This window comes from Hemitrygon akajei, chromosome 7 (assembly GCF_048418815.1).
Source record: "Hemitrygon akajei chromosome 7, sHemAka1.3, whole genome shotgun sequence".
Classification (NCBI taxonomy): Eukaryota; Metazoa; Chordata; class Chondrichthyes; order Myliobatiformes; family Dasyatidae; genus Hemitrygon; species Hemitrygon akajei.
Genome location: NC_133130.1, coordinates 7,214,060 through 7,239,602, shown reverse-complemented (window position 1 = coordinate 7,239,602; position 25,543 = coordinate 7,214,060). Strand labels below are relative to the sequence as shown.

The 25,543-nt window shown below is 43.2% G+C and overlaps 1 protein-coding gene across 2 annotated transcripts in view; it reads left to right on the top strand.

Moving 5' to 3' along the window:
* LOC140730200 (uncharacterized) overlaps positions 1 to 25,543 on the top strand; it is a 77,878-nt gene that overhangs the window by 6,587 nt on the left and 45,748 nt on the right. For both annotated transcript variants that reach the window (XM_073050368.1, XM_073050367.1), the window contains exon 2: positions 16,852 to 17,214. In XM_073050368.1, coding sequence (XP_072906469.1) covers positions 16,852 to 17,214 — 363 coding nt within the window. The remainder of the gene's footprint in view (positions 1 to 16,851; positions 17,215 to 25,543) is intronic.

Here is a 25,543-nt window from a genome sequence, read left to right as displayed (position 1 = left end):
AAAATGTTAACCTGGGTGTTACACCCTTTCTCACTCACCTGCCTTCCCCCTTCACCTGGTCACACCCATCACCTGCCAGCTGATACTCCTTCTTCCCTCCCCACCTTCTTATTCCAGTCCTGACGAAGGGTGTCTGTCTGAAATATTAACTGTTTATTCCCCTCCGTAGATGCTGCTTGACTTGCTGAATTCCTCCAGCATTTAGTGTGTGATGGCCAATATTCTACCAATATTTCTTCTAAGTCTCTCCAACAACATTGAAAAGAACATTGCTCCAGTTACCCAAATACAGAAAGCTCCCTTTTAACATCTATATTTCCTTAATGTTGTTATAGCTGAGGGTAGTAATGGGGAAAAGCTCCCACTATTATTAAATGCTCTCAATGATGTGCACCTCAAAGTACCTCTGACAACCAAGTCCAGCTCCAGTCCTTCATGTGTGACTTAGCTACTAAGCCTGGTGGAACTGTTTCTACTGACAGGAGAAGGGGGAAGATGAGTTATTAGTGCCTTAAAGTCAATCGCTTTGGGCAGATGGGGCTCATCAGCTATGGTTGGCGGCTCATCTAGGAGAAGGAAAATTCTGATCTCAAACCTCCGCTGCTTTGCAGTTATACCTACTCATGGGGAAGGCTTTGGGAGTAAACTCCAGAGAAAAAATCCGGAGCTGGAGTATCTGAGGCAGGCCTACGTTGAGTTCAGTGTTGACTGGTGTCGAACAGTATTAACCTCTGCCATTTGGGTTCATCAGATGTGTGGAGATGGGGAGTTTGCTGCATAGGCAACAGCTTTCTCTCCATATTGTACTGCCCTGACTTTCGTATCTAGACAGCTATGATGCAGCATCCATGGTCGTCCCTGACAACGAGGGCCTGTCTCTCTCATTTTCAAACCGGATTAAAATGGTGTTCCTGACAGCTTGAATAAACCGTCAGTAATGGATGTGTATGAGTAACAGGTCCAAGAGAGCCTTGTTGTCAGGTGTAATGAGAATTGCCTTGTTCTGCCGAGACCAAATTGTGTTACTTTACAACTCCATTTATGCCCAATGAGTCTCCTTTCAGTGGTAAGAGGTGGATACAGATGAATGTAGATGAAACCTTTCCTATTACTCATTAGTAAATGTGAGCTGATAAATTGGAGCTGCCTAAATCTCTCAGCAGTTAGCAAGTATTTTATGGATATATTGGGAACTGCTGAGACAATTGTCATTAGAGCAGAAAATGCCTGTATTTTATCAACAATATGTTGGAGAAAGTCCATAAGACAACCTTTGACACCCTGACTAATTAAGAACCTATCACCCTCAGCGTTTAGTATACAATTGGAGTTTGTAAAATGTGAGCAGGATAGTTTTTTGCAGCAATACATAGAGGTACCAACTAGAGAAGGGGCAGTGTTGGATCTCCTGTTAGGGAATGAGATAGGTCAGGTGACAGAGGTATGTGTTGGGGAGCACTTCAGGTCCAGTGATCACAATACCATTAGTTTCAATATAATTATGGAGAGCGATAGGACTGGACCCAGGGTTGAGATTTTTGATTGGAGAAAGGCTAACTTTGAGGAGATGTGAAAGGATTTAGAAGGAGTGGATTGGGACAATTTGTTTTATGGGAAGGATGTAATAGAGAAATGGAGGTCATTTAAAGGTGAAATTCTGAGGGTACAGAATCTTTATGTTCCTGTTAGGTTGAAAGGAAAGGTTAAAAGTTTGAGAGCGCCATGGTTTTCAAGGGATATTGGAAACTTGGTTCGGAAAAAGAGGGAGACCTATAATAAATATAGGTAGCATGGAGTAAATGAGGTGCTCGGGGAATGTAAAAAGAATCTTAAGAAAGAAATTAGAAAAGCTAAAAGAAGATATCAGGTTGCTTTGGCAAGTAAGGTGAAAATAAATCCAAAGAGTTTCTACAGTTATATTAATAGCAAAAGGATAGTGAGGGATAAAATTGGTCCCTTAGAGAATCAGAGTGAACAGCTATATGTGGATCCGAAAGAGATGGGGGAGATTTTGAACAATTTCTTTTCTTCGGTATTCACTAAAGAGAAGGATATTGAATTGTGTAAGGTAAGGGAGACAAGTAGGGAAGTTATGGAAACTATGATGGTTAAAGAGGAGGAAGTACTGGCGCTTTCAAGGAATATAAAAGTGGATAAATCTCCAGATCCTGACAGGATATTCCCTAGGACCTTGAGGGAAGTTAGTGTAGAAATAGCAGGGGCTCTGACAGAAATATTTCAAATGTCATTAGAAACGGGGATGGTGCCAGAGGATTGGCGTATTGCTCACGGGGTTCCATTGTTTAAAAAGGGTTCTAAGAGTAAACCTGGCAATTTTAGGCCTGTCAGTTTGACGTCAGTGGTGGGTAAATTAATGGTAAGTATTCTTAGAGATGGTATATATAATTATCTGGATAGACAGGGTCTGATTTGGAACAGTCAACATGGATTTGTGTGTGGAAGATCATGTTTGCCAAACCTTATTGAATTTTTTGAAGAGGTTACTAGGAAAGTTGACGAGGGTAAAGCAGTGGATGTTGTCTACATGGACTTCAGTAAGGCCTTTGACAAGGTTCCGCAAGGAAGGTTAGTTAGGAAGGTTCAATCGTTAGGTATTAATATTGAAGTAGTGTTATAGATTTAACAGTGGCTAGATGGGAGATGCCAGAGAGTAGTGGTGGATAACTGTTTGTCAGGTTGGAGGCCGGTGACTAGTGGTGTGCCTCAGGGATCTGTACTGGGTCCAATGTTGTTTGTCATATACATTAATGATCTGGATGATGGGGTGGTAAATTGGATTAGTAAGTATGCAGATGATACTAAGTTAGGTGGCTTTGTGGATAATGAAGTAGGTTTTCAAAGCTTGCAGAGAGATTTAGGCCAGTTAGAAGAGTGGGCTGAACGATGGCAGATGGAGTTTAATGCTGATAAATGTGAGGTGCTACATTTTGGTTGGAATAATCTAAATAGGAAATGCTTCATAAATGGTAGGGCGTTGAAGAATGCAGTAGAGTAGAGTGATCTAGGAATAATGGTGCATAGTTCCCTGAAGGTGGAATCTCATGTGGATAGGGTGGTGAAGAAAGCTTTTGGTATGCTGGTCTTTATAAATCAGAGCATTGAGTATAGGAGTTGGGATGTAATGTTAAAATTGTACAAGGCATTGGTAAGGCTGAATTTGGAGTATTGTGTACAGTTCTGGTCACCGAATTATAGGAAAGATGTCAACAAAATAGAGAGAGTACAGAGAAGATTTACCAGAATGTTACCTAGGTTTCAGCACCTAAGTTACAGGGAAAGGCTGAACAAGTTAGGTCTTTATTCTTTGGAGCGTAGAAGGTTGAGGGGGGATTTGATAGAGGTATTTAAAATAATGAGGGGGATAGATCGAGTTGACGTGGATACTCTCTTTTTCCATTGAGAGTAGGGGAGATTCAAACAAGAGGACATGATTTGAGAGTTAGGGGGCAAAAGTTTAAGGGTAACATGAGGGGGAATTTCTTTACTAGGAGAGTGGTAGCTGTGTGGAACGAGCTTCCAGTAGAAGTGGTAGAGGCAGGTTCGGTATTGTCATTTAAAGTAACATTGGATAGGTATATGGACAGGAAAGGAATGGAGGGTTATGGGCTGAGTGCGGGCCAGTGGGACTAGGTGAGTGTAAGCGTCGGCATGGACTAGAAGGGCCAAGATGGCCTGTTTCCATGCTGTAATTGTTATATGGTTATATGGTTATAATTGACCAATGGCATTTGTCATCTGGCTATTAAGCGGACCATAAGACATGGGAGCTGATTAGGTCATTGGGTCCAGTGAGTCTGCTCCGTCAATCCATTTTGGCTCATTTATTATCCCTCTCAATCCTATTCTCCTGCTTTCTCCCCGTAACCTTTGATGACCTTATCAAAGAGCCTATCAACCTCTGCTTTGATCTGTACAACCATCTATGGCAATGAATTTTACAGATTCACCACCCTCTAGCTAAAGGAATCCCTCAGCATGTCTGTTCTAAGCTTACGTCTGACTATTCTGAGGCTCTGCCCTCTGGTCCGAGACTTCCACACTTTCGGATTAATTAAGAAAGGACAGACCGCAGGTGCTGGTAATCTGCAGTGACAAAACAATTTTCTGGAGGAACTCAGTGATCGAGCAGCATCCGTGGGGAAATTGTCTACATTTCAGGTTGAAACCCTGCATCCAGACTCAGTTCTCTTGACTCTGGGGTAAATTCATCATCTACGTTTCCAATTGAAAAACTGCATCCAGACTGAGCTTTGTTGACTCAGTGGCTGCATCTTGAAGCAGAGGGCGCAGACTCAGAATAGAGGGATGTCCCTTTAGAACAGAGATGAGAAGGAATTTCTTTACCCAGAGGGTAGTGAATCTAGGCAGAATAATATTTTGGCATGGGCTAGATGGGCTGAAAGACCTGTTTCTGTGCTGTAGTTCTCTATGACCCTAAAGATGGAACAGTTTCTTAATTTGAATGATCAGCCCTGACCTTTCTAAATGGCACAGCAGACTCAACAGATTGAATGGCCCCCTCCAGTTCCTGGGTTTCATGCATTGTTACAGAGGTATTTTACCATCAGATTCTGACATGCAGTAAGGAAGGCACAGAAAATCCACAGACGCCTTTGTGACACCAGGGACATGTGGCGTATGTGACTCTGCTGACTCGCGACTGCACTGCCAGATCCAGCTCAAACCGTATCATCAAGTTCGCTGATGATACTACAGTGGTTGGCCTCATCAGCAACAATGATGAGTCGCCATACCAAGAGGAGCTGGAGAGGCGTGAGAACAACAACTTGAGTCTCAATGTGAACAAGACAAAAGAGATGACTGTGGACTTCAGAAGGGTGCAGGAAGACCACTCTCCACTGCACATCAATGGCTCTATTGCGAAGAGGATGAAGAGCAGAAAGTTTCTTAATGCACACATGATGGACAATCTAACCTGGACCCACAGCACCTCCTCAAGAAGGCATAATGGTGCTTACAGGAGATTGAGGCAGATAATTAGATCTGGCATGGGTCCATTTAGGCATCTTTAACTAAGCAACACATGCAAAATGCTGGAGGAACTCAGCAGGTCAGGCAGCATCTATAAAAATGAAGGTTATAGGTGAAGTTAGGTGGGTGAGAAAGGTACAGGGCTGGAGAAGAAGAAATCTAATATGAGAGGGGAGTGGATCACAGAAGAAAGGGAAGGAGGAGGGGACCCAGGGAGAAGTGATAAGCAGGTGAGAAGATGTAAGTCGCCAGAGTGAGGAATAGAGGATGAGAGGAGAGAGGCGGGAAAGAATTACCAGAAGGAGAAATCAATGTTCATGCCATCAGGTTGGAGGTTACCCAGATGGAATATAGGGTGTGTCTCCTCCACCCTGAGGGTGGCCTCATCTTGACACAAGAGGAAGCCATGAACTGACATTGGAATGGGAACGGGAATCAGCATTAAAATGGGAAGTTCCACTGTTGTTGGATGGAGCAGAAGTGTTTGACGAAGCGGTCCCCCAGTTGACGACGGGTCTCACCAATGTAGAGGAGGCAGCTTCGAGACACAACTGATAACTCCAGCAGATTTGCTTCACCTGGAAGAACTGATTGGGGTACTACATGGAGATGAGGGAGCAGGTGAATGGGGAGGTGTAACACTTGGTCCACTTGTAGAGATATCAGCTTCCATCCAGCCTCTGTCACTGTTAAGGTGGTGGGGAAGATGTGAGGAGCGTGGGTGAGGGCAGCATCAATGGTGGAGGGAGGGAAATGCAGTTCTTTGAAGAAGGAGGACATCTCTAATGTCCTGAAGCAGAAAGCCACATCTTGGGGAAAGGGAATAGCATTTTAACAGGAGATAGTGCAGTCAAGATAACCATAGAAATCAGTGGGTTTATAACATTTTGCCTCCGGAGATGTGACAGAGAGATTGAGAAAGGGAGGGGACTTTAAGGGCAAGATGGAAGTTAGAGGCAAAATTGATAGAAATCGAATGGCTCGGCATGGGTGCGTGAGGCAGCACCAGTACACTTGCCACTGGGGTGTATTACCAGGGAACGATCAGAACAGGCACTGTTTTGTGGAACCAAAGAAGGCATACCTGAGGTCCATACAGGTGCCCAAGGATACCCTTTGAGTTTGGAGAAAGTGGGAGGAGCCAAAGGAAAAATTATTGAGGGTCAGAAACAGTTCTGCCAGATGGAGGAGGGTGGTTGCAGAGGGAAATTGGTTGATTCATTTGTCAAGAAAGAAGCAGAGAATTTGAGGCCTTCATGATTAGGGATAGTAGTGTATAGGGATTAAACGTCCATGGTGAAAATGAGCCTGTCGGGGCCAGGGAATTGAAAGATGCTGATGAGATCACGGGCATGACAAGTGTCCTGGATGTAGATCATAAGACCGTAAAACATTGCAGCAGAATTAAGCCATTTGGCCCATCGAGTCTGCTCCGCTATTCAATCATGACTGATCCTTTTTTCCACCTCCTCATCCCCAATCCCCAGCCTTCTCCCTGCAATCTTTGATGCCATGGCCAATCAAAAACCTATCAATCTCCGACTTAAATACACCCAACAACACGGCCTCCGCAGCTGCCCATGGTAACAAATTTCACAAATACAACACTCTCTGGCTAAAGAAATTTCTCTGCATCTCTGTTTTAAATGGATGCCCCTCTATCCTGAGGCTGAGCCCTCTTCTCTTTGACCCTCCCACCATGGGAAACATCCTTTCCACATCTACTCTGTCTAGGCCTTTCAACATTCAAAAGGTTTCAATTAGATCCCTCACCCCCATCCTTCTAAATTCCAGTGAGTATAGACCCAGAGCATCAAATGTTACTCGTCTGATAACACTTTTATTTCCAGAATCATCCTTGTGAATTTCCTCTGAACCCTCTCCAATACAGGCACACCTTTTCTCAGATGATCCTGAAACAGTTCACAATACTCAAGGTGAGGCCTCACCACTGCCTTATAAAGCCTCAGCATCACATCCCTGCCTTTGTATTCTAGACCTCTTGAAATGAATGTGAACATTCCATTTGCCTTCCTCACCACCGACTCAACATGCAAGTTAACCTTTTGTCGTGTTCTGTATAAGGACTCCCATGTTCCTTTGCATCTGAGATTTTTGGATTTTCTTCCTGTTTTGAAAATAGTCTGCACACTTATTTCCACTACCAAAGTGCATGACCATGCATTTTCCAACATTATATTTAATTTGCCACTCTCTTGCCCATTCTCCTAATCTGTCTAAGTCCTTATGCAGCTTTCCTGTTTCTTCCTCACTTCCTACCCCTCCACAAAACTTTGTATCATCTGTAATTTCAGCAACAAAGCTATCTATTCCATGCTCTAAACCATTTATTTACAGCATAAAAAGAAGTGGTCCCAACACCAACCCCTGCGGAATACCACCAGTCACTGGCAGCCAACTGAAAGGATCCTTTTATTCCCACTCACTATCTCCTACCAATCAGCCAATGCTCTAACCATGTTAGTAACTTTCCTGTAATACTATGGGCTCTGAACTTGGTAAGCAGCCTCTCATGTGTGGCACCTTGTCAAAGGCCTTCTGGAAGTCCAAATATACAACATCCTCTGCATCCACTTTAACTTGTAATCTCCTCAAAGAATTCCAACAGGTTTGTCAAACAAGATTTTCCCTGAAGGAAAACAAGCTGACTTTGTCCTATCTTGTCCTGTGTCACCAGGTACTCCATCACCTCATCCTTAACAATTGACTCCCAACCACTGAGGTCAGGCTAACTGGTCTATAATTTCCTTTCAGCTGCCTCTCTCCTTTTGTAAAGAGTGTGGAGGGACATTTGCAATTTTCCAGTTCTCCAGAACCATGCAAGAGTCCAATGATTCTTGAAAGATCATTACTAATGCCACCCTAATCTCTACCGCTTCCTCTTTCAGAACCCTAGGGTGCAGTTCATCTGGTTTAGGTGATTTATGTACCTTTAGGTCTTTCAGTTTTTTGAGAATCTTCTCTCTTGTAATAGTAACTGCACTCAATTCTTTTCCCTCACACCCTTCAACATCTGGCACCCTGCTAGAGTCTCCCACAGTGGAGACTGATGCAAAATACTCATTTAGTTCATCTGCCATCTCCTTGGCCCACATTATTATTATTTTTCCAGCCTCATTTTCTAGTGGTTATATATCCACTCTCAACTCCATTTTATATACCTGAAAAACCTTTTTCTATTCACCTTGATATTGTTTGCTAGCTTGCTTTCATATTTCATCTTTTCCCTCCTAATGATTCTTTTAGTTGCTTTCTGTAGGTTTTCAAAAGCTTTCCAGTCTTCCGGCTAATTTTTGCTTTATTGTATGCCCTCTCTTTTGTTTTTACATTAGCTTTGACTTTCCTTGTCAGCCACAGTTGTGCTATTCTGCCATTTGAGTTTTTTTTTTTGGTTTTTGGAATACATCTATCCTACATCTTCCTCATTTTACCCAGAAACGCAAGCCATTGCTGCTCTGCCGTTGGCATCCCTGCCAGCATCTCTTTCCAATTTACTCTGGCCAACTCCTCTCTCACACCATCTTATTTCAATCACTCCACTGAAATGCTGCTACATCAGACTTTACTTAGAACCATGAACATTACAACACAGAAGCAGGCCCTTTGGCCCTTCTTGGCTGTGTCAAACCCTTTTTCTGCCTAGTCCCACTGACCTGTACATGGACCATATCCCTCAATACCCCTCTCATCCATCTACCTGTCCAAGTTTTTCTTAAATGTTAAAAGTGAGCCCACATTTACCACTTCATCTGGCAGCTCATTCCACACTCCCACCACTCTCTGTGTATAGAAACACCTCCCTAATGTTCCCTTTAAACTTTTCCCCCTTCACCCTTAACCCATGTCCTCTGGTTTTTTTCCTCCCCTAGCCTCAGTGGAAAAAGCCTGCTTGCATTCACTCTATCTATATCCATCATAATTTTATACACCTCTATCAAATCTCCCCTCATTCTTCTACACTCCAGGGAATAAAGTCCTAACCTATTCAACTTTTCTCTGTAACTCAGTTTCACAAGTCCCAGCAACATCCTTGTAAACCTTCTCTGCACTCTTTCAACCTTATCAATGTCCTTTCTGTAATTAGGTGACCAAAACTGCTCTCAATACTCCAAATTCGACCTCACCAATGTCTTATACAACCTCACCATAACATTCCAACTCTTAAACACAATACTTGGATTTATAAAGGCCAATGTACCAAAAGCTCTCTTTATGACCCTATCTACTTGTGACACCACTTTTAGGGAATTATGTATCTGTACTCCCAGATCCCTCTGTTCTATTGCACTCCTCAGTGTCCTACCACTTACCTTGTATGTTCTACCTTGGTTTGTCCTTCCGAAGTGCAAAGTGCAAAGTACATTCTCCCTATCAAGTTTCAAGTTGAACTCACTCGTGTTGTGATCACTATCTCCTAAGGGTTCTTTTACCTTAAGTTCCCTAATCACCTCTGGTTCATTATATAACACACAATTCAGAAAAGCTGGTCCCCTAGTAGGCTTAACACCAAATTCCTCTAAAAAACCATCTCGTAGGCATTCAACAAATTCACTTCTCTTGCAATCTATTACCAATCATATTTTACCAAACTCCATGCATGTTAAAATCTCCCATGACTATCATAACATTGCCTTTTTGACATGCATTTTCTATTTCCTGATGTAAACTGTGGTCCACATCCCAGTGGCTGCTTGGAGGCCTATATATAACTTTTTTCAGGGTCCTTTTACCCTTACAGTTTCTTAATCCAACCCAGAAGGATTCAACATCTTCTGATCCCATGTCACATCTTTATCAGCAGAGCCATGCCCCACCCCCTTCCTATCCCTTCAATACAATGTGTAACCTTGGACATTCAGCTCCCAGCTACAACCATCCTTCAGCCCCGATTCAGTGATGGCCACAACATCATACCCGACAATCTGTCATAGTGCAGCAAGATCATCCACCTTATTTCTTGTACTCCGTCATTGAGATATTACTCTTTGAGTACTGTATTTGCTAGCCTTTTTGATTCTGCACTGATACTCACCCTGCTGGCTGCAATTTTGTCCTATCACCTGCCTGCCCTTCCTGACAGTCTGATTGTACTATCTTTGCGTTTTTACCATCCAACCTGTGCTGGGTTCCTTCACTCTGGTTCCCATCCCCCTGCCCCCCCAACAGATCTAACAAACCTGCATGCAAGAATCTCTGTCACCCTCAGGTTCAGGTACAACCCGTCCCTTTTGTACCTCCCCCAGAAGAGATCCCAATGATCCAAGAAGCTGAAGCCCTGCCTCCTGCACCAGCTTCTCAGCCACGCATTAATCTGCCAGATCATCCTGTTTCTACCCTCACTGGCGTGAGGCACAGGTAGCAATCCAGAAATTACTGCCTGGACATCCTCCTTCTCAGCTTTCCACCTTGCTGTATAAGTTCTCTCTCCAGGACCTCTGCTTTTCCTTCCTCTGTCATTGGTACCAATCTGTACCAAGACATCTGGCAGCTCTCCCTCCCCTTCCAGAATGCTATGGATACCATCTCAGACATTCCAGACCCTGGCACCTGGGCGGCAACATACCATCCAGGTGTCCCGTGCACGTCCACAGAATTTCCTGTCTGTTCCTCTGATTATCCCTAACAATGCCGCATCCCTCTTTCCCTTCTGCACCATGGACCCATGTTCAGTGTCAGTAACCTGGTCTCCATGGCATTCCCCGGGAGGTCAACTCCCACAACAGCATCCAAAACAGAATGCATTATTGAGGGGAATGGCCACAGGGGTGCTCTGTGCTGACAGACTATGAGGGTTGATTGTTCGTGGCCTAAGGCAGAAGGAATCAATTTTAGAAAACCTAGCACATTTATTTTTCAATGTAGTTCCCTCCTACATTTACATACTTAGCCCAGCGGTCATGGAGCATACGGATCTTGGACTTCCAGAAAGTGTCCACAGCAGGGGTGATTGATAAATTTGTGGCCTAAGGTAGAAGGAGATGAGTTATACAGCTCTCATTACATGCACATGCAGTTCAACTCTTTGAGTGATTATACGGAAAGTTTGAAGTTAATAACTCATCTCTTTCTACCTTAGGCCACAAACATATCAATCACCCTGATGAGTTATTAACCAAACTTTCTGCATTATCACTCAAAGAGTTGAACTGCATGTGCATGTAATGAGAGCGTCTACCTTAGGCCACAAACTTATCAATCACCCCTGCTGTGGACACTTTCTTGATGTCCAAGATCCGTATGCTCCATGACTGCTGGACTAAGTGTGTAAATGTAGGAGGGGACTATGTTGAAAAATAAATGTGCTAGGTTTTCTAAAACTGACTCCTTCTACCTTGGGCCACAAACTTATCAATCACCCCTTGTATTCACATTTCCATTTCTCCTGACAGTCATACATCTAACTGCCTCCTGCAACTTAGGGTGACTGTAGTTCTGATCGATTATCTCCTCATTCTTCAGAGTTCTTTGGAGTTGATGAGGTCAATGATGGTGTTGGAGTCTGCTTTCTGATGGTCCAGAGTGGTGGTGTCTTCAAGGGGTAGATATGAGGAGGTGTCCTTAACTCAGCCCTACTCCAATCTGACATTTCAATTTGCTTAAAGAAATCACAATCATCCTGGTACCTCAGAAAAGTAAGGTAATGTGTCAGCCTGTGGCTCTGATACCCACCATCATGAACTGCTTGTAGAGGCTGGTCATTACACACATCAGCTCCACCATCCCAGATAAACTCAAGCACTGCAACTACTGTCAAAAGAAGTCCACAGCCAATACCCTCTCCGGAACATCTGGTAATAGACATCTACATCTGTCTGACTACAGGTGCACCTTCAATACCATCATCCCGAAGTTCAAGGTTCAAAGATCAAAGTAAATTAATTTAGTGTAGAAATAGCAGGGGCTCTGACAGAAATATTTCAAATGTCATTAGAAACGGGATGGTGCCGGAGGATTGGTGTATTGCTCATGTGGTTCCATTGTTTAAAAAGGGTTCTAAGAGTAAACCTAACAATTATTGGCCTGTAAGTTTGATGTAAATTAATGGAAACTATTCTTAGAGATGGTATATATAATTATCTGGATAGACAGGGTCCGATTAGGAACAGTCAACATGGATTTGTGCGTGGAAGGTCATGTTTGACAAATCTTATTGAATTTTTTGAAGCAGTTACTAGGAAAGTTGACGAGGGTAAAGCAGTGGATGTTGTCTATATGGACTTCAGTAAGGCCTTTGACAAAGTTCCACATAGAAGGTTAGTTAGGAAGGTTCAATCGTTAGGTATTAATATTGCAGTAGTAAAATTGATTCAACAGTGGTTGGATGGGAGATGCCAGAGAGTAGTGGTAGATAACTGTTTGTCAGGTTGGAGGCCGGTGACTAGTGGTGTGCCTCAGGGATCTGTACTGGGTCCAGTGTTGTTTGTCATATACGTTAATGATCTGGATGATGGGGTGGTAAATTGGATTAGTAAGTATGCAGATGATACTAAGGTAGGTGGCGTTGTGGATAATGAAGTAGGTTTTCAAAGTTTGCAGAGAGGTTTAGGCCAGTTAGAAGAGTGGGCTGAATGATGGCAGATGGAGTTTAATGCTGGTAAGTGTGAGGTGCTACATTTTGGTAGGAATAATCAAAATAGGACATAAATGGTAGGGTATTGAGGAATGCAATAGAACAGAGTGATCTAGGAATAATGGTGCATAGTTCCCTGAAGGTGGAATCTCATGTGGATAGGGTGGTGAAGAAAGCTTTTGGTATGCTGGCCTTTATAAATCAGAGCATTGAGAATAGGAGTTGGGATGTAATGTTAAAATTGTACAAGGCATTGATGAGGCCAAATTTGGAGTATTGTGTACAGTTCTGGTCACCGAATTATAGGAAAGATGTCAACAAAATAGAGAGAGTACAGAGGAGATTTACTGGAATGTTACCTGGGTGTCAGCACCTAAGTTACAGAGAAAGGTTGAACAAGTTAGGTCTTTATTCTTTGGAGCATAGAAGGTTGAGGGGGGACTTGATAGAGGTATTTAAAATTATGAGGGGGATAGATAGAGTTGACATGGATAGGCTTTTTCTATTGAAAGTAGGGGAGATTCAAACAAGAGGACATGAGTTGAGATTTAGGGGAATAAGTTTAGGGGTAATACGAGGGGGAACTTCTTTACTCAGAGAGTGGTAGCTGTGTGGAATGAGCTTCCAATAGAAGTGGTAGAGACAGGTTTGATATTGTCATTTAAAGTAAAATTGGATAGGTATATGGACAGGAAACAAATGGAGGGTTATGGGCTGAATGCAGGTCAGTGGGACTAGGTGAGAGTAAGTGTTCAGCATGGACTAGAAGGGCCGAGATGGCCTGTTTCCGTGCTGTAATTGTTATGTGGTTATCAAAGTGCATACATGTCACCATATACAACCCCAAGATTCATTTTCTTGGGGCATAATCCAATAACCATAATAGAATCAATGAATGCAGTAGCAGTAGATGTAGTGTATAAGCAGTAGATGAAGTGTATATGGATTTCAGCAAGGCATTTGATAAGGTTCCCCATGCAAGGCTTATTGAGAAAATAAGGAGGCATGGGATACAAGGGGACATTGCTTTGTGGATCCAGTGCTGGCTTGTCCACAGAAGGCAAAGAGTGGTTGTAGACGGATCATATTCTGCATGGAGGTCGGTGACCAGTGGAGTGCCTCAGGGATCTGTTCTTGGACCCTTACTCTTTGTGATTTTTATAAATGACCTGGATGAGGAAGTGGAGAGATGGGTTAGTAAGTTTGCTGATGACACAAAAGTTGGAGGTGTTGTGGATAGTGTGGAGGGCTGTCAGAGGTTACAGTGGGTCATTGATAGGATGCAAAACTGTGCTGAGAAGTGGCAGATGGAGTTCAAACCAGATAAGTGTGAAGTGGTTCAATTTGGTAGGTCAAATATGATGGCAGAATATAGTATTAATGGTAAGCCTCTTGGCAGTGTGGATGATCAGAGGGATCTGGGGGTCCGAGTCGATAGGACACTCAAAGCCGCTGCACAGGTAAACTCTGTGGTTGAGAAAACATACGATGCATTGGCCTTCATCAATCATGGAATTGAGTTTAAGAACCGAGAGGTAATGTTGCAGCTATGGAAACCATAGAAAGGGTGCAGAGGAGATTTACAAGGATGTTGCCTGGATTCGGGAGTATGCCTTATGAAAATAGGTTGAGTGAACTCAGCCTTTTTTCCTTGGAGCGATGGTGGATGAGAAGTTGTGTATAAGATGATGAGAGCCATTGATCGTGTGGATAGTCAGAGGCATTTTCCCAGGGCTGAAATGGCTAGTGCAAGAGGGCACAGTTTTAAGGTGCTTAGAAGTAGGTACAGAGGAGATACCAGGAGTATGTTTTCTATGCGGAGAGTGGTGAGTGCATGGAATAGGTGGTGGAGGCGGATATGATAGGGTCTTTTAAGAGACTGCTGGACAGGTATATGGACCTCAGGAAAATAGAGGGTTATAGGTAATCCTAAGTAATTTCTAAGGTAGGGACATGTTCAGCACAGCTTTGTGGGTTGAAGGGCCTGTATTGTGCTATAGGTTTTCTATGTTTCTATGAATGACCACACCAATGTGGTGTACAACCAGTGTGTAACAGACAGCAAACTATTGAAGTACAAAAAAAGAAAAGAAGTAATAATAGTGATAATAATTTCTAAAGATATAAACATGAACTTTGGACTAGATAATTATGGAATATTAAACATAAAGAGAGCTATAAGCGAGCTGATGAAATATAAAACTTCGCAGCAGGATACAATATAACTGATGGATGAATATAAATACATCAACAAGCAAAGAAAGTAAATCAGAGTGTGATAAAGGGAAGTTTTTCAAAAAATTTACTTCAAGGCTTAAGAAAATCTACCAAGCAGAGCTCAACAGTAAAAATATAAAAAATACAATAAACACTTTTGTTATACCCATATTAATGTATTCTTTTGACATAATATCTTGGTCTGAAACCAGTATGGAAAACTTACAAAGAAAAATGACAAATTTTGATAACAATGTGTACACTCAAACATGCTTAGATTTACACTTTTGAGGACAAGAGGAATAACAGACATAAAAAGTTTACTCAACAATCAGATAAAACTTATGAGGATATATTTTCATCAATGAAAAAAGGAATCAGCACGCCACATGAGCATCTGCAATTCTGATTCACCAAACTTCAATGAAAGCACACCCCAGGAAAATGAAGAAATTATCACTATAGAAGAAAAAGTTAACCAATGGAAGAGCATGGCCCTCCACGGAGAACATCCCCAGGATCTGAGCAGACTAGATGTTGACGAGGAAGTGTCGAACGCCTGGCTCAGAGTTGGAGAACTCTTCCTAGAAACAGAAGGGTTCCTTGTGACAATACAGGACCAGGTGGTTCACAAAAATGATCAAAAATGCATCATAAAAGATCAACACATTCAAGATGATAAATGTAGAAAATTCCAAGAGAAGCCAGAAAAAATCCAACACATTACAGGACCCTGCAGTAATTTAACTGAATCTGACTACATACAGACACAATCAAGTGGTCAACATCATTCAATAAAATCTTGTTTTTAAAAAAAACTTGTTTTAAAAAACACTCATAAAAGACACCGTACTTTAGTAAAAGCAGCCAGTTTCAGCTTGAACTCCATTTACAAATTTGTAGAAGACACTACCGTAGTGGGCTGGATCTCAGACAATGACAAGACAGAAGACAGGAAGTATGTTCAGAGCTCAATGGCATTGGGTCAAGACAAAAACCTTCTCTCAGGGTACAAAACTAAACAGCTGGTCATCAAAGAAGAAAGTGGAGTGTACGACCCCATATGAATCAGTGGTATTGAGGTGAAGATGGTGGTGTGTTCCACATTCCAAGAGGCTTGCTTGCCTGGACCAGCCATGTAATTGTTATGGTGAAGAAGACACACAATCATTCAGTCATAGAGAAGTACAGCACTGAAACAGGCCCTTCAACCCATTTAGTCCATGCTGCAACCATTTAAACTGCCTGCTCTGACACACTACACTGATGGACAATAGCCCTCCATACCACTGCTATCCATGTACCTGGCTCAGCCTCAGCTCTATCATAACATCAACATAACTTCCACATCTAGTCGATGCTGAAACCATTTAAACTGCCTACTCCCATTACTCACACTGGCACAATAGCCCTCCATACCACTACTGTCCATGTACCTATCCAAACTTTTCTTAAATGTTGAAATCAAGCTCACATGAATCACTTGTGCTGGCTGCTCACTCCACATTCTCACCACCCTCTGAGTGAAGAAGTTTCCCCTCATGTTACCTTAATCTTTACACCTTTCACCCTTAACCCATGCCCTCTGGTTATAGTCGTACCCAACCCTAGTGGAAAAAGCCAGCTTATATTTACGCTAAATATACCCTCATAATTTTGTATATCTCCTCCCAATCTCAAATTTCCTCCCAATCTTCTACATTCTAAAGAATACAGTCCTAACCTATTCAATCCTTCCTTATAATTGAGGTTCTCCAGACCCAGCAACATCCTTTTAAATTTTCTCTGTGCACTTTCAACCTTTTTTACATATTCAATATTTTGAAATTTGTGCTGGCTGCAACAACCATGGATTGTTGGTTGGTTCAGAATGAAGTGAAAGAACTGAACTCAGGATGGAAAGAACCAGACTGCAAACTGATATTCAATGTGCAAAATATTTGTTAATATGGTGCCTTTGGTTTCAAATCACTATGATTGTTTTTGTGGTTCTTTATCTGCCCTGACCTTCAGTTGTTTACTGCCCACAGGTGTAAATGCAGGGACAGTCCTGATCCAATCACCAGGAGTTGTGAAGGTGCGTGAAGGTGGAACGGTGCTGATACAGTGTGACCTGGAGAGTGACCATGTGGATTACACTGTGGATAAATACGATGTATTCTGGTACAACTCACACAATGAACTGACAGTTAAAGGAATCGTCCTTAGTCTTTACATTAATGGCCAAGTTTACAGATCACAGGGCTTCTCCGATCGATTTCAGCTTTCCAGGAATGTCACCACCAACAGCTACTCACTGACCATCAGCAACGTGAGGATCACCGACTCTAAACTTTACATCTGTGGCATTTGGGGTTCGATCTTTGGAAAGGGAACCCAGCTGAACGTGACCAGTGAGTACTTCATGTTGCTTGTATTTCTAGTCACGTCTCTGTATCAACATCTCTGTACAAATAACAATGACACCATGTCCTCAGTTTTATAGAAATGCCTGCTATTATTAGTTTCTGCTGCAGAATAAAGAATGGGACAAACTGATTTTTTAACTAAACAGAGTGGATTTCTCTTCACTGGCTCCTGGGTTCAGGGGTAATCAGGTTAAAAGGATAAATACTGCTATTACCAGTGATGTCCTTGTCTGTGAATAGATGAATAGACAATAGACAATAGACAGTAGGTGCAGGAGTAGGCCATTCGGCCCTTCTAGCCACCACCGCCATTCACTGTGATCATGGCTGATCATACACAATCAGTACCCTGTTCCTGCCTTCTCCCCATATCCCTTGACCCCACTATCTATAAGAGCTCTATCTAACTCTCTGTTGAATGCATCCAGAGACTTGGCCTCCACTGCCTTCTGGGGCAGAGCATTCCACATATCCACCACTCTCTGGGTGAAAAAGTTTTTCTGCATCTCTGTTCTAAATGGCCTACCCCTTATTCTTAAACTGTGGCCTCTAGTTCTGGACTCACCCATCAGCGGGAACATGCTTCCTGCCTCCAGTGTGTCCAATCCCTTAATAATCTTATATGTTTCAATCAGATCCCCTCTCATCCTTCTAAATTCCAGTGTATACAAGCCCAGTCGCTCCAATCTTTCAACATATGACAGTCCCGCCATTCCGGGAATTAACCTTGTGAACCTACACTGCACTCCCTCAATAGCAAGAATGTCCTTCCTCAAATTTGGAAACCAAAACTGCACACAATACTCCAGGTGGGGTCTCACCAGGGCCCTTTACAGCTGCAGAAGGACCTCTTTACTCCTATACTCAATTCCTCTTGTTATAAAGGCCAGCATGCCATTAGCTTTCTTCACTGCCTGCTGTACCTGCATGCTTGCTTTTATTGACTGATGTACAAGAACACCTAGATCTCGTCGTACTTCCCCTTTTCCTAACTTGACTCCATTTAGATAGTAATCTGCCTTCCTGCTCTTGCCACCAAAGTGAATAACCTCACATTTATCCACATTAAACTGCATCTGCCATACATTTGCCCACTCACCCAACCTGTCCAAGTCACCCTACATTCTCATTACATCCTCCTGACATTTCACACTGCCACCCAGCTTTGTGTCATCAGCAAATTTGCTAATGTTACTTTTAATCCCTTCATCTAAATCATTAATGTATATTGTAAACAGCTGCGGTCCCAGCACCGAACCTTGCGGTACCCCACTGGTCACAGCCTGCCATTCCAAAAGGGGCCCGTTAATCGCTACGCTTTGTTTCCTGTCAGCCAGCCAATTTTCAATCCATGTCAGTACTCTGCCCCCAATACCATGTGCCCTAATTTTGCCCACTAATCTCCTATGTGGGACTTTATCAAAAGCTTTCTGGAAGTCCAGGTACACTACATCCACTGGCTCTCCCTTGTCCATTTTCATAGTTACATCCTCAAAAAACTCCAGAAGATTAATCAAGCATGATTTTCCCTTCATAAATCCATGCTGACTCGGACTGATCCTTCTACTGCTATCCAAATATGTTGTAATTTCCTCTTTTATAATTGACTCCAGCATCTTTCCCACCACTGACGTCAGGCTAACCGGTGTATAATTCCCTGTTTTCACTCTCCCTCCTATCTTGAAAAGTGGGACAACATTAGCCACCCTCCAATCAGCAGGAACTGTTCCTGAATCTATAGAACATTGGAAAATGATTACCAATGCATCCACAATTTCTAGAGCCACCTCTTTAAGTACCCTGGGATGCAGACCATCAGGTCCCGGGGACTTATCAGCCTTCAGACTCAACAGTCTATCCAACACCGTTTCTTGCCTAATATAAATTTCCTTCAGTTCATCCTTTACCCTAGTTCCTTTGACCACTATTACATCTGGGAGATTGTTTGTGTCTTCCCTAGTGAAGACAGATCCAAAGTACCAATGCAAGGTGAGGGACAACCATTGCACGACTCAGGTGCTGATAGACCAAAGCACCCAGAGGAACAGCAGATACCATCCGAATAAAACCAGACATCGACTGGACTACAGGCATGATTAAAACAATGTATTATGAGGAGATTTTGGCCCCTTATCTAAGAAAAAAGATATGCTGGGATTGGAGAGAGTCCAGAGGAGGATCACAAGAATGATTCCAGAAGCAAAATGAGCAGCATGTGATGGCTCTGGGACTGTACCCCCTGGAATTAAGAAGTGATGGCAAGAATTGAAGGAGATGGCAGTTGAATGCGTGACTGAGGAGTTGGTGCAGGGGGCAGGGTTTTAGATTTTTGGACCATTGGGATCTCTTCTGGGGAAGGTAGGACCTGTACAGTTTGGATGGGTTGCACCTGAACTCGAGGGGGAGCAATATCCTTGCAGGTAGGTTTGCTAGCATGGTTCGAGACGGTTTAAACTAATTTGCAAGGGGGATGGGAACCGGAGTGACAGAGCAGTGAAAGAAGTGCATGGAGTAAAGCCAGATCTAACATATAGAGAGGCTTTAAGGAAAGAGAAGCAGAATAAAGGGTATAAAGGTAGTAAGGTAGAAGTGCTAAAGTGTGTGTACTTCAATGCAAGAAGCATCAGGAACAAAGATGATGAACTGAGAGCTTGGATACATACATGGAATTATGATGTAGTGGCCATTATGGAGACTTGGCTGGCACCAGGGCAGGAATGGATTCTCAATATTCCTGGATTTCAGTGCTTTAAAAGGGATAGAGAGGGGGGGGGAAAGGGAGGAAGGGTGGCATTACTTGTCAGGGATACTATTATAGCTGCAGAAAGGGTGGGTAATGTAGCAGGATCCTCTTTTGAGTCAGTATGGGTGGAAGTCAGGAACAGGAAGGGAGCAGTTACTCTACTGGGGGTATTCTATAGGCCCCCTGGTAGCAGCAGAGATACCGAGGAGCAGATTGGGAGGCAGATTTTGGAAAGGTGCAAAAATAACAGGGTTGTTATCATGGGTGACTTTAACTTCCCTAATATTGATTGACACTTGATTAGTTCCAAGGGTTTAGATGGGGCAGAGTTTGTTAAGTGTGTCCAGGATGGATTCCTGTCACAGTATGTTGACAGGCCAACTAGGGGGAATGCCATACTAGATCTAGTATTAGGTAACAAACCGGATCAGGTCACAGATCTGTCAGTCGGTGAGCATCTGGGGGACAGTGATCACCGCTCCCTGACCTTTAGCATTATCATGGAAAAGGATAGAATCAGGGACGACAGGAAAATTTTTAATTGGGGAAGGGCAAATTGTGAGGCTCTAAGGCTAGAACTTGCAGGTATCAATTGAGATGATGTTTTTGCAGGGAAATGTACTATGGACATGTGGTCGATGTTTAGGGATATCTTGCAGGATGTTAGGGATAAATTTGTCCCGGTGAGGAAGATAAAGAATGGTAGGGTGAAGGAACCATGGGAGACAAGTGAAGTGGAAAATCTAGTCAGGTGGAAGAAGGCAGCATACATGAGGTTTAGGAAGCAAGGATCAGATGGGTCTATTGAGGAATATAGGGTAGCAAGAAAGGAGCTTAAGAAGGGTCTGAGAAGAGCAAGAAGGAGGCATGAGAAGGCCTTGGCGAGTAGGGTAAAGGAAAACCCCAAGGCATTCTTCAATTATGTGAAGAACAAAAGGATGACAGGAGTGAAGGTAGGACCAATTAGAGATAAAAGTGGGAAGATGTGCCTGGAGGCTGTGGAAGTGAGCGAGGTCCTCAATGAATACTTCTCTTCAGTATTCACCACTGAGAGGGAACTTGATGACGGTGAGGACAATATGACTGAGGTTGATGTTCTGGAGCATGTTAATATTAAGGGTGAGGAGGTGTTGGAGTTGTTAAAATACATTAGGACGGATAAGTCCCCAGGGCCTGACGGAATATTCCCCAGGCTGCTCCACGAGGCAAGGGAAGAGATTGCTGAACCTCTGGCTAGGATCTTTCTATCCTCGTTGTCCGCGTGAATGGTACCGGAAGATTGGAGGGAGACGAATGTTGTCCCCTTGTTCAAAAAAGGTATTAGGGATAGTCCAGGTAATTATAGACCAGTGAGCCTTATGTCTGTGGTGGGAAAGCTGTTGGAAAAGATTCTTAGAGATAGGATCTATGGGCATTCAGAGAATCATGGTCTGATCAGGGACAGTCAGCATGGCTTTGTGAAGGGCAGTTCGTGCCTAACAAGCCTGATAGAGTTCTTTGAGGGGGTGACCAGGCATATAGATGAGGGTAGTGCAGTGGATGTGATCTACATGGATTTTAGTAAGGCATTTGACAAGGTTCCACACAGTAGGCTTATTGAGAAAGTCAGAAGGCATGGGATCCAGGGAAGTTTGGCCAGGTGGATTCAGAATTGGCTTGCCTGCAGAAGGCAGAGGGTCATGGTGGAGGGAGTACATTCAGATTGGAGGGTTGTGACTAGTGGTGTCCCACAAGGATCTGTTCTGGGACCTCTACTTTTTGTGATTTTTATTAACGACCTGGATGTGGGGGTAGAAGGGTGGGTTGGCAAGTTTGTAGACAACACAAAGGTTGGTGGTGTTGTAGATAGTGTAGAGGATTGTCGAAGATTGCAGAGAGACATTGATAGGATGCAGAAGTGGGCTGAGAAGTGGCAAATGGAGTTCAACCCGGAGAAGTGTGAGGTGGTACACTTTGGAAGGACAAACTCCAAGGCAGAGTACAAAGTAAATGGCAGGATACTTGGTAGTGTGGAGGAGCAGAGGGATCTGGGAGTACATGTCCACAGATCCCTGAAAGTTGCCTCACAGGTAGATAGGGTGGTTAAGAAAGCTTATGGGGTGTTAGCTTTCATAAATCGAGGGATAGAGTTTAAGATTTGCGGGGTAATGATGCAGCTCTATAAAACTCTAGTTAGGCCACACTTGGAGTACTGTGTCCAGTTCTGGTCGCCTCAGTATAGGAAGGATGTGGAAGCATTGGAAAAGGTACAGAGGAGATTTACCAGGATGCTGCCTGGTTTAGAGAGTATGGATTATGATCAGAGATTAAGGGAGCTGGGGCTTTACTCTTTGGAGAGAAGGAGGATGAGAGGAGACATGATAGAGGTGTACAAGATATTAAGAGGAATAGACAGAGTGGACAGCCAGCGCCTCTTCCCCAGGGCACCTCTGCTCAGTACAAGAGGACATGGCTTTAAGGTAAGGGGTGGGAAGTTCAAGAGGGATATTAGAGGATGATTTTTCACTCAGAGAATGGTTGGTGTGTGGAATGCACTGCCTGAGTCAGTGGTGGAGGCAAATACACTAGTGAAATTTAAGAGACTACTAGACAGGTATATGGAGGAATTTAAGGGGGGGGGGGTTATATGGGAGGCAGGGTTTGAGGGTCGGCACAACATTGTGGGCCAAAGGCCCTGTAATGTGCTGTACTATTCTATGTTCTATGTAAAAGGTGCCCCTCAATTTTAAGTTTGTGCCTTCTAGCTCTGGATACCCCCGCCATAGGAAACATCCTCTCCACATCCACCCTGTCTAGTTCTTTCAACATTCAATAGGTTTCAATGAGGTCCCACTGCATACTTCTAAATTCCAGTAAGTGCAGGACCAAATCTTCCAAACACTCCTCGTATGTGAACCCCTTCAATCCTGGAATCATCTTCATGAACCTCCTTTGGACTCTCTCCAATGACAACACATCCTTTCTGAGATACGGGGCCCAAAACTGCTGACAATTATCTAAGTGCAGCCTGACTAGTGTCTTATAAAGGCTCAGCACTATCTACTTGATTTATGTTCTATACCCCTTAAAATAAATGTCAAGTTTGCATTTTCTTTCTTTACCACAGACTCAACCTGTAATTTAACCTTCTGGGAGTCTTGCATGAGGACTTCTAAATCCCTCTGCACCTCTGATGTTTGAACCTTCTCCCAATTTAGATAATAATCCACACTATTGTTCCTTTTACCAAAATGCATTACCGTACATTTCCTAACACTATATTCCATCTGCTACTTTTTTGCCCACTCTTCCAATTTGTCTAACTCCAGCTCGAATCACATTGCTTCCTCAGTACTACCTATTCCTCCACCTATCTTCATATCATATCAATTTTGCCACAAAGCCATCAATTCCATTATCCAAATCATTGACAAACAATGTGAAAAGTAACAGTCCCTATACTGACCCCTGAGGAACACCACTAGCCACCAGCAGTCAATCAGAAAGGGCCCCTTTTATTCCCACTCGCTGCCTCCTGCCAGTCAGCCATTCTGCTATCCATGCCAGTATCTTTCCTATAATTCCATAGGATTTAATCTTGTTAAACAGCCCCGTGTGTGGCACCTTATCAAACGCCTTCTGAAAATCCAAGTAAATGACATCCACTGCCTCTCCTTTGTCCACCCTGCCTGTCACTTCCTCAAAGAACTCGAACAGATTTGTCAGGCAAGATTTCCCTTTACAGAAACCATGCTGACTTTGACTTATTTTATCATTAGTCTCCAAGTACCATGAAACCGCATCCTTAATGACAGACTCCAACATTTACCCAACCACTGAGGTGAGGCTAACTGGCCGATAATTTCCTCTCTTTTGCCTTCCTCCCTCATTGAAGAGTGGAGTGACACTTGCAATCTTCAAGTCCTCTGCGACCATGCCAGAATCAAGTGATTCTTGAAAGATCATGACCAATGCATCTGTTATCTCTTCACCAACCTCTCTCAGGACTCTGGGATGGTCCAGCTGGTCCAGGTAACTTATCCACCTTGACATTTGAGTTTGCCGGGCCGTTTTTCCTTTCTAATAGCAATGCCACTCACTCCTGCTCCCTGACACTCACAGACCTCTAGCACACTGCTAGTGTCTTCTACAGTGAAGACTGATGCAAAGTACCCATTAAGTTCATCTGCCATTTCTTTGTTCCCCATTACTACTTCACCAGCATCATTTTCCAGTGGTCCAATATCATCTCGCACCTTCCTTTTACTCACCTCTTTTACTCTTTATGTAACTGAAAAACAAAACTCTTGGTATCCTGCTTTATATTATTGCCTAGTCTGCCCTCATATTTCATCTTTTCCCTTTTTATGGCTTTTTTAGTTGCTGTTGTTGGATTTCAAAAGCTTCCCAATCATTCAACTTCCCACTCACTTTTGCTAACTTTTATGCCTTTTCCTTGGTTTTTATGCTGTCCTTAACTTACCTTGTCAGCCACAGTTGCCGACCCCATCTGAGAACTTCTTCCTCTGTGGGACATATCTACGCTGCACCTTGTGAACTATTCCCAAACACTCAGCCACCTCTGTTCTGCCATCATCCCCGCCAGTATCCTCCTCCAATCCACCTGGGCAAGCTCCTCTCTCATGCTTCTGTAAATCCCTTTATTCCATTGCGATACTGATACATGTGACTTCCAGGATGAATTCAATCATGTTATGATCACTGCTTTCTCAGGGTTACTTTACATTCAGCTCCAGAATTTGATCTGGGTTATGACACAACACCCAGACTAAGATAGCCTTTCCCCAAGTAGGCACAAGCACAAGCTGCTCTAAAAAGCCACCTCGTAGGCAGCCAAAAAATTTTCTCTCTCACAACCCAACATCAAACTGATTTTCCCAGTCCCCTTGCATACTGAAGTCCCCCATTACAATTGTGACATTACTCTTATTACACGCCTTTTCCAGCTCCCTTTGCAATCTCAACCCCACATCTTGTCTACTATTTGGAGGGCTATATATGATTCCAATAATGTTGTTATTTTTACCCATTTTAGCTCCACCTACAAAGATTCAACATTCTCTGACCCTATGTCACCTCTTTCTAAAGATGTAATTCCATCTCTTACCAACAAAGGCACATCACTGCCTATGCCTTCCTGCCTGTCCTTCCGATATAAAATATATCCTTAGAACTATGGCCTTTCAGCCACGACTCAGTGATGCCCACAATGTCAAACTGACCAATCTATAATTGCACCACAGGTTCATCCAAGTTATTCCAAATACTACATGCATTTAAATACAGCACCCTCAGTCCTTTACCCTTTTGAATTTTGCCCCCATGGTACAATATAGCTCATTACTCTGTCAGCATTTGCACCCAGTCATTGGCTTGTCCTGTCTTTCATTCATATTACATCATCAACTTGTAAACATGCTGGCTCAGCCTCAGCTCTATCATAACATCGACATAACTTCCACATCTAGTCGATGCTGAAACCATTTAAACTGCCTACTCCCATTACTCACACTGGCACAATAGCCCTTCATACCACTACTGTCCATGAACCTATCCAAACTTCTCTTAAAT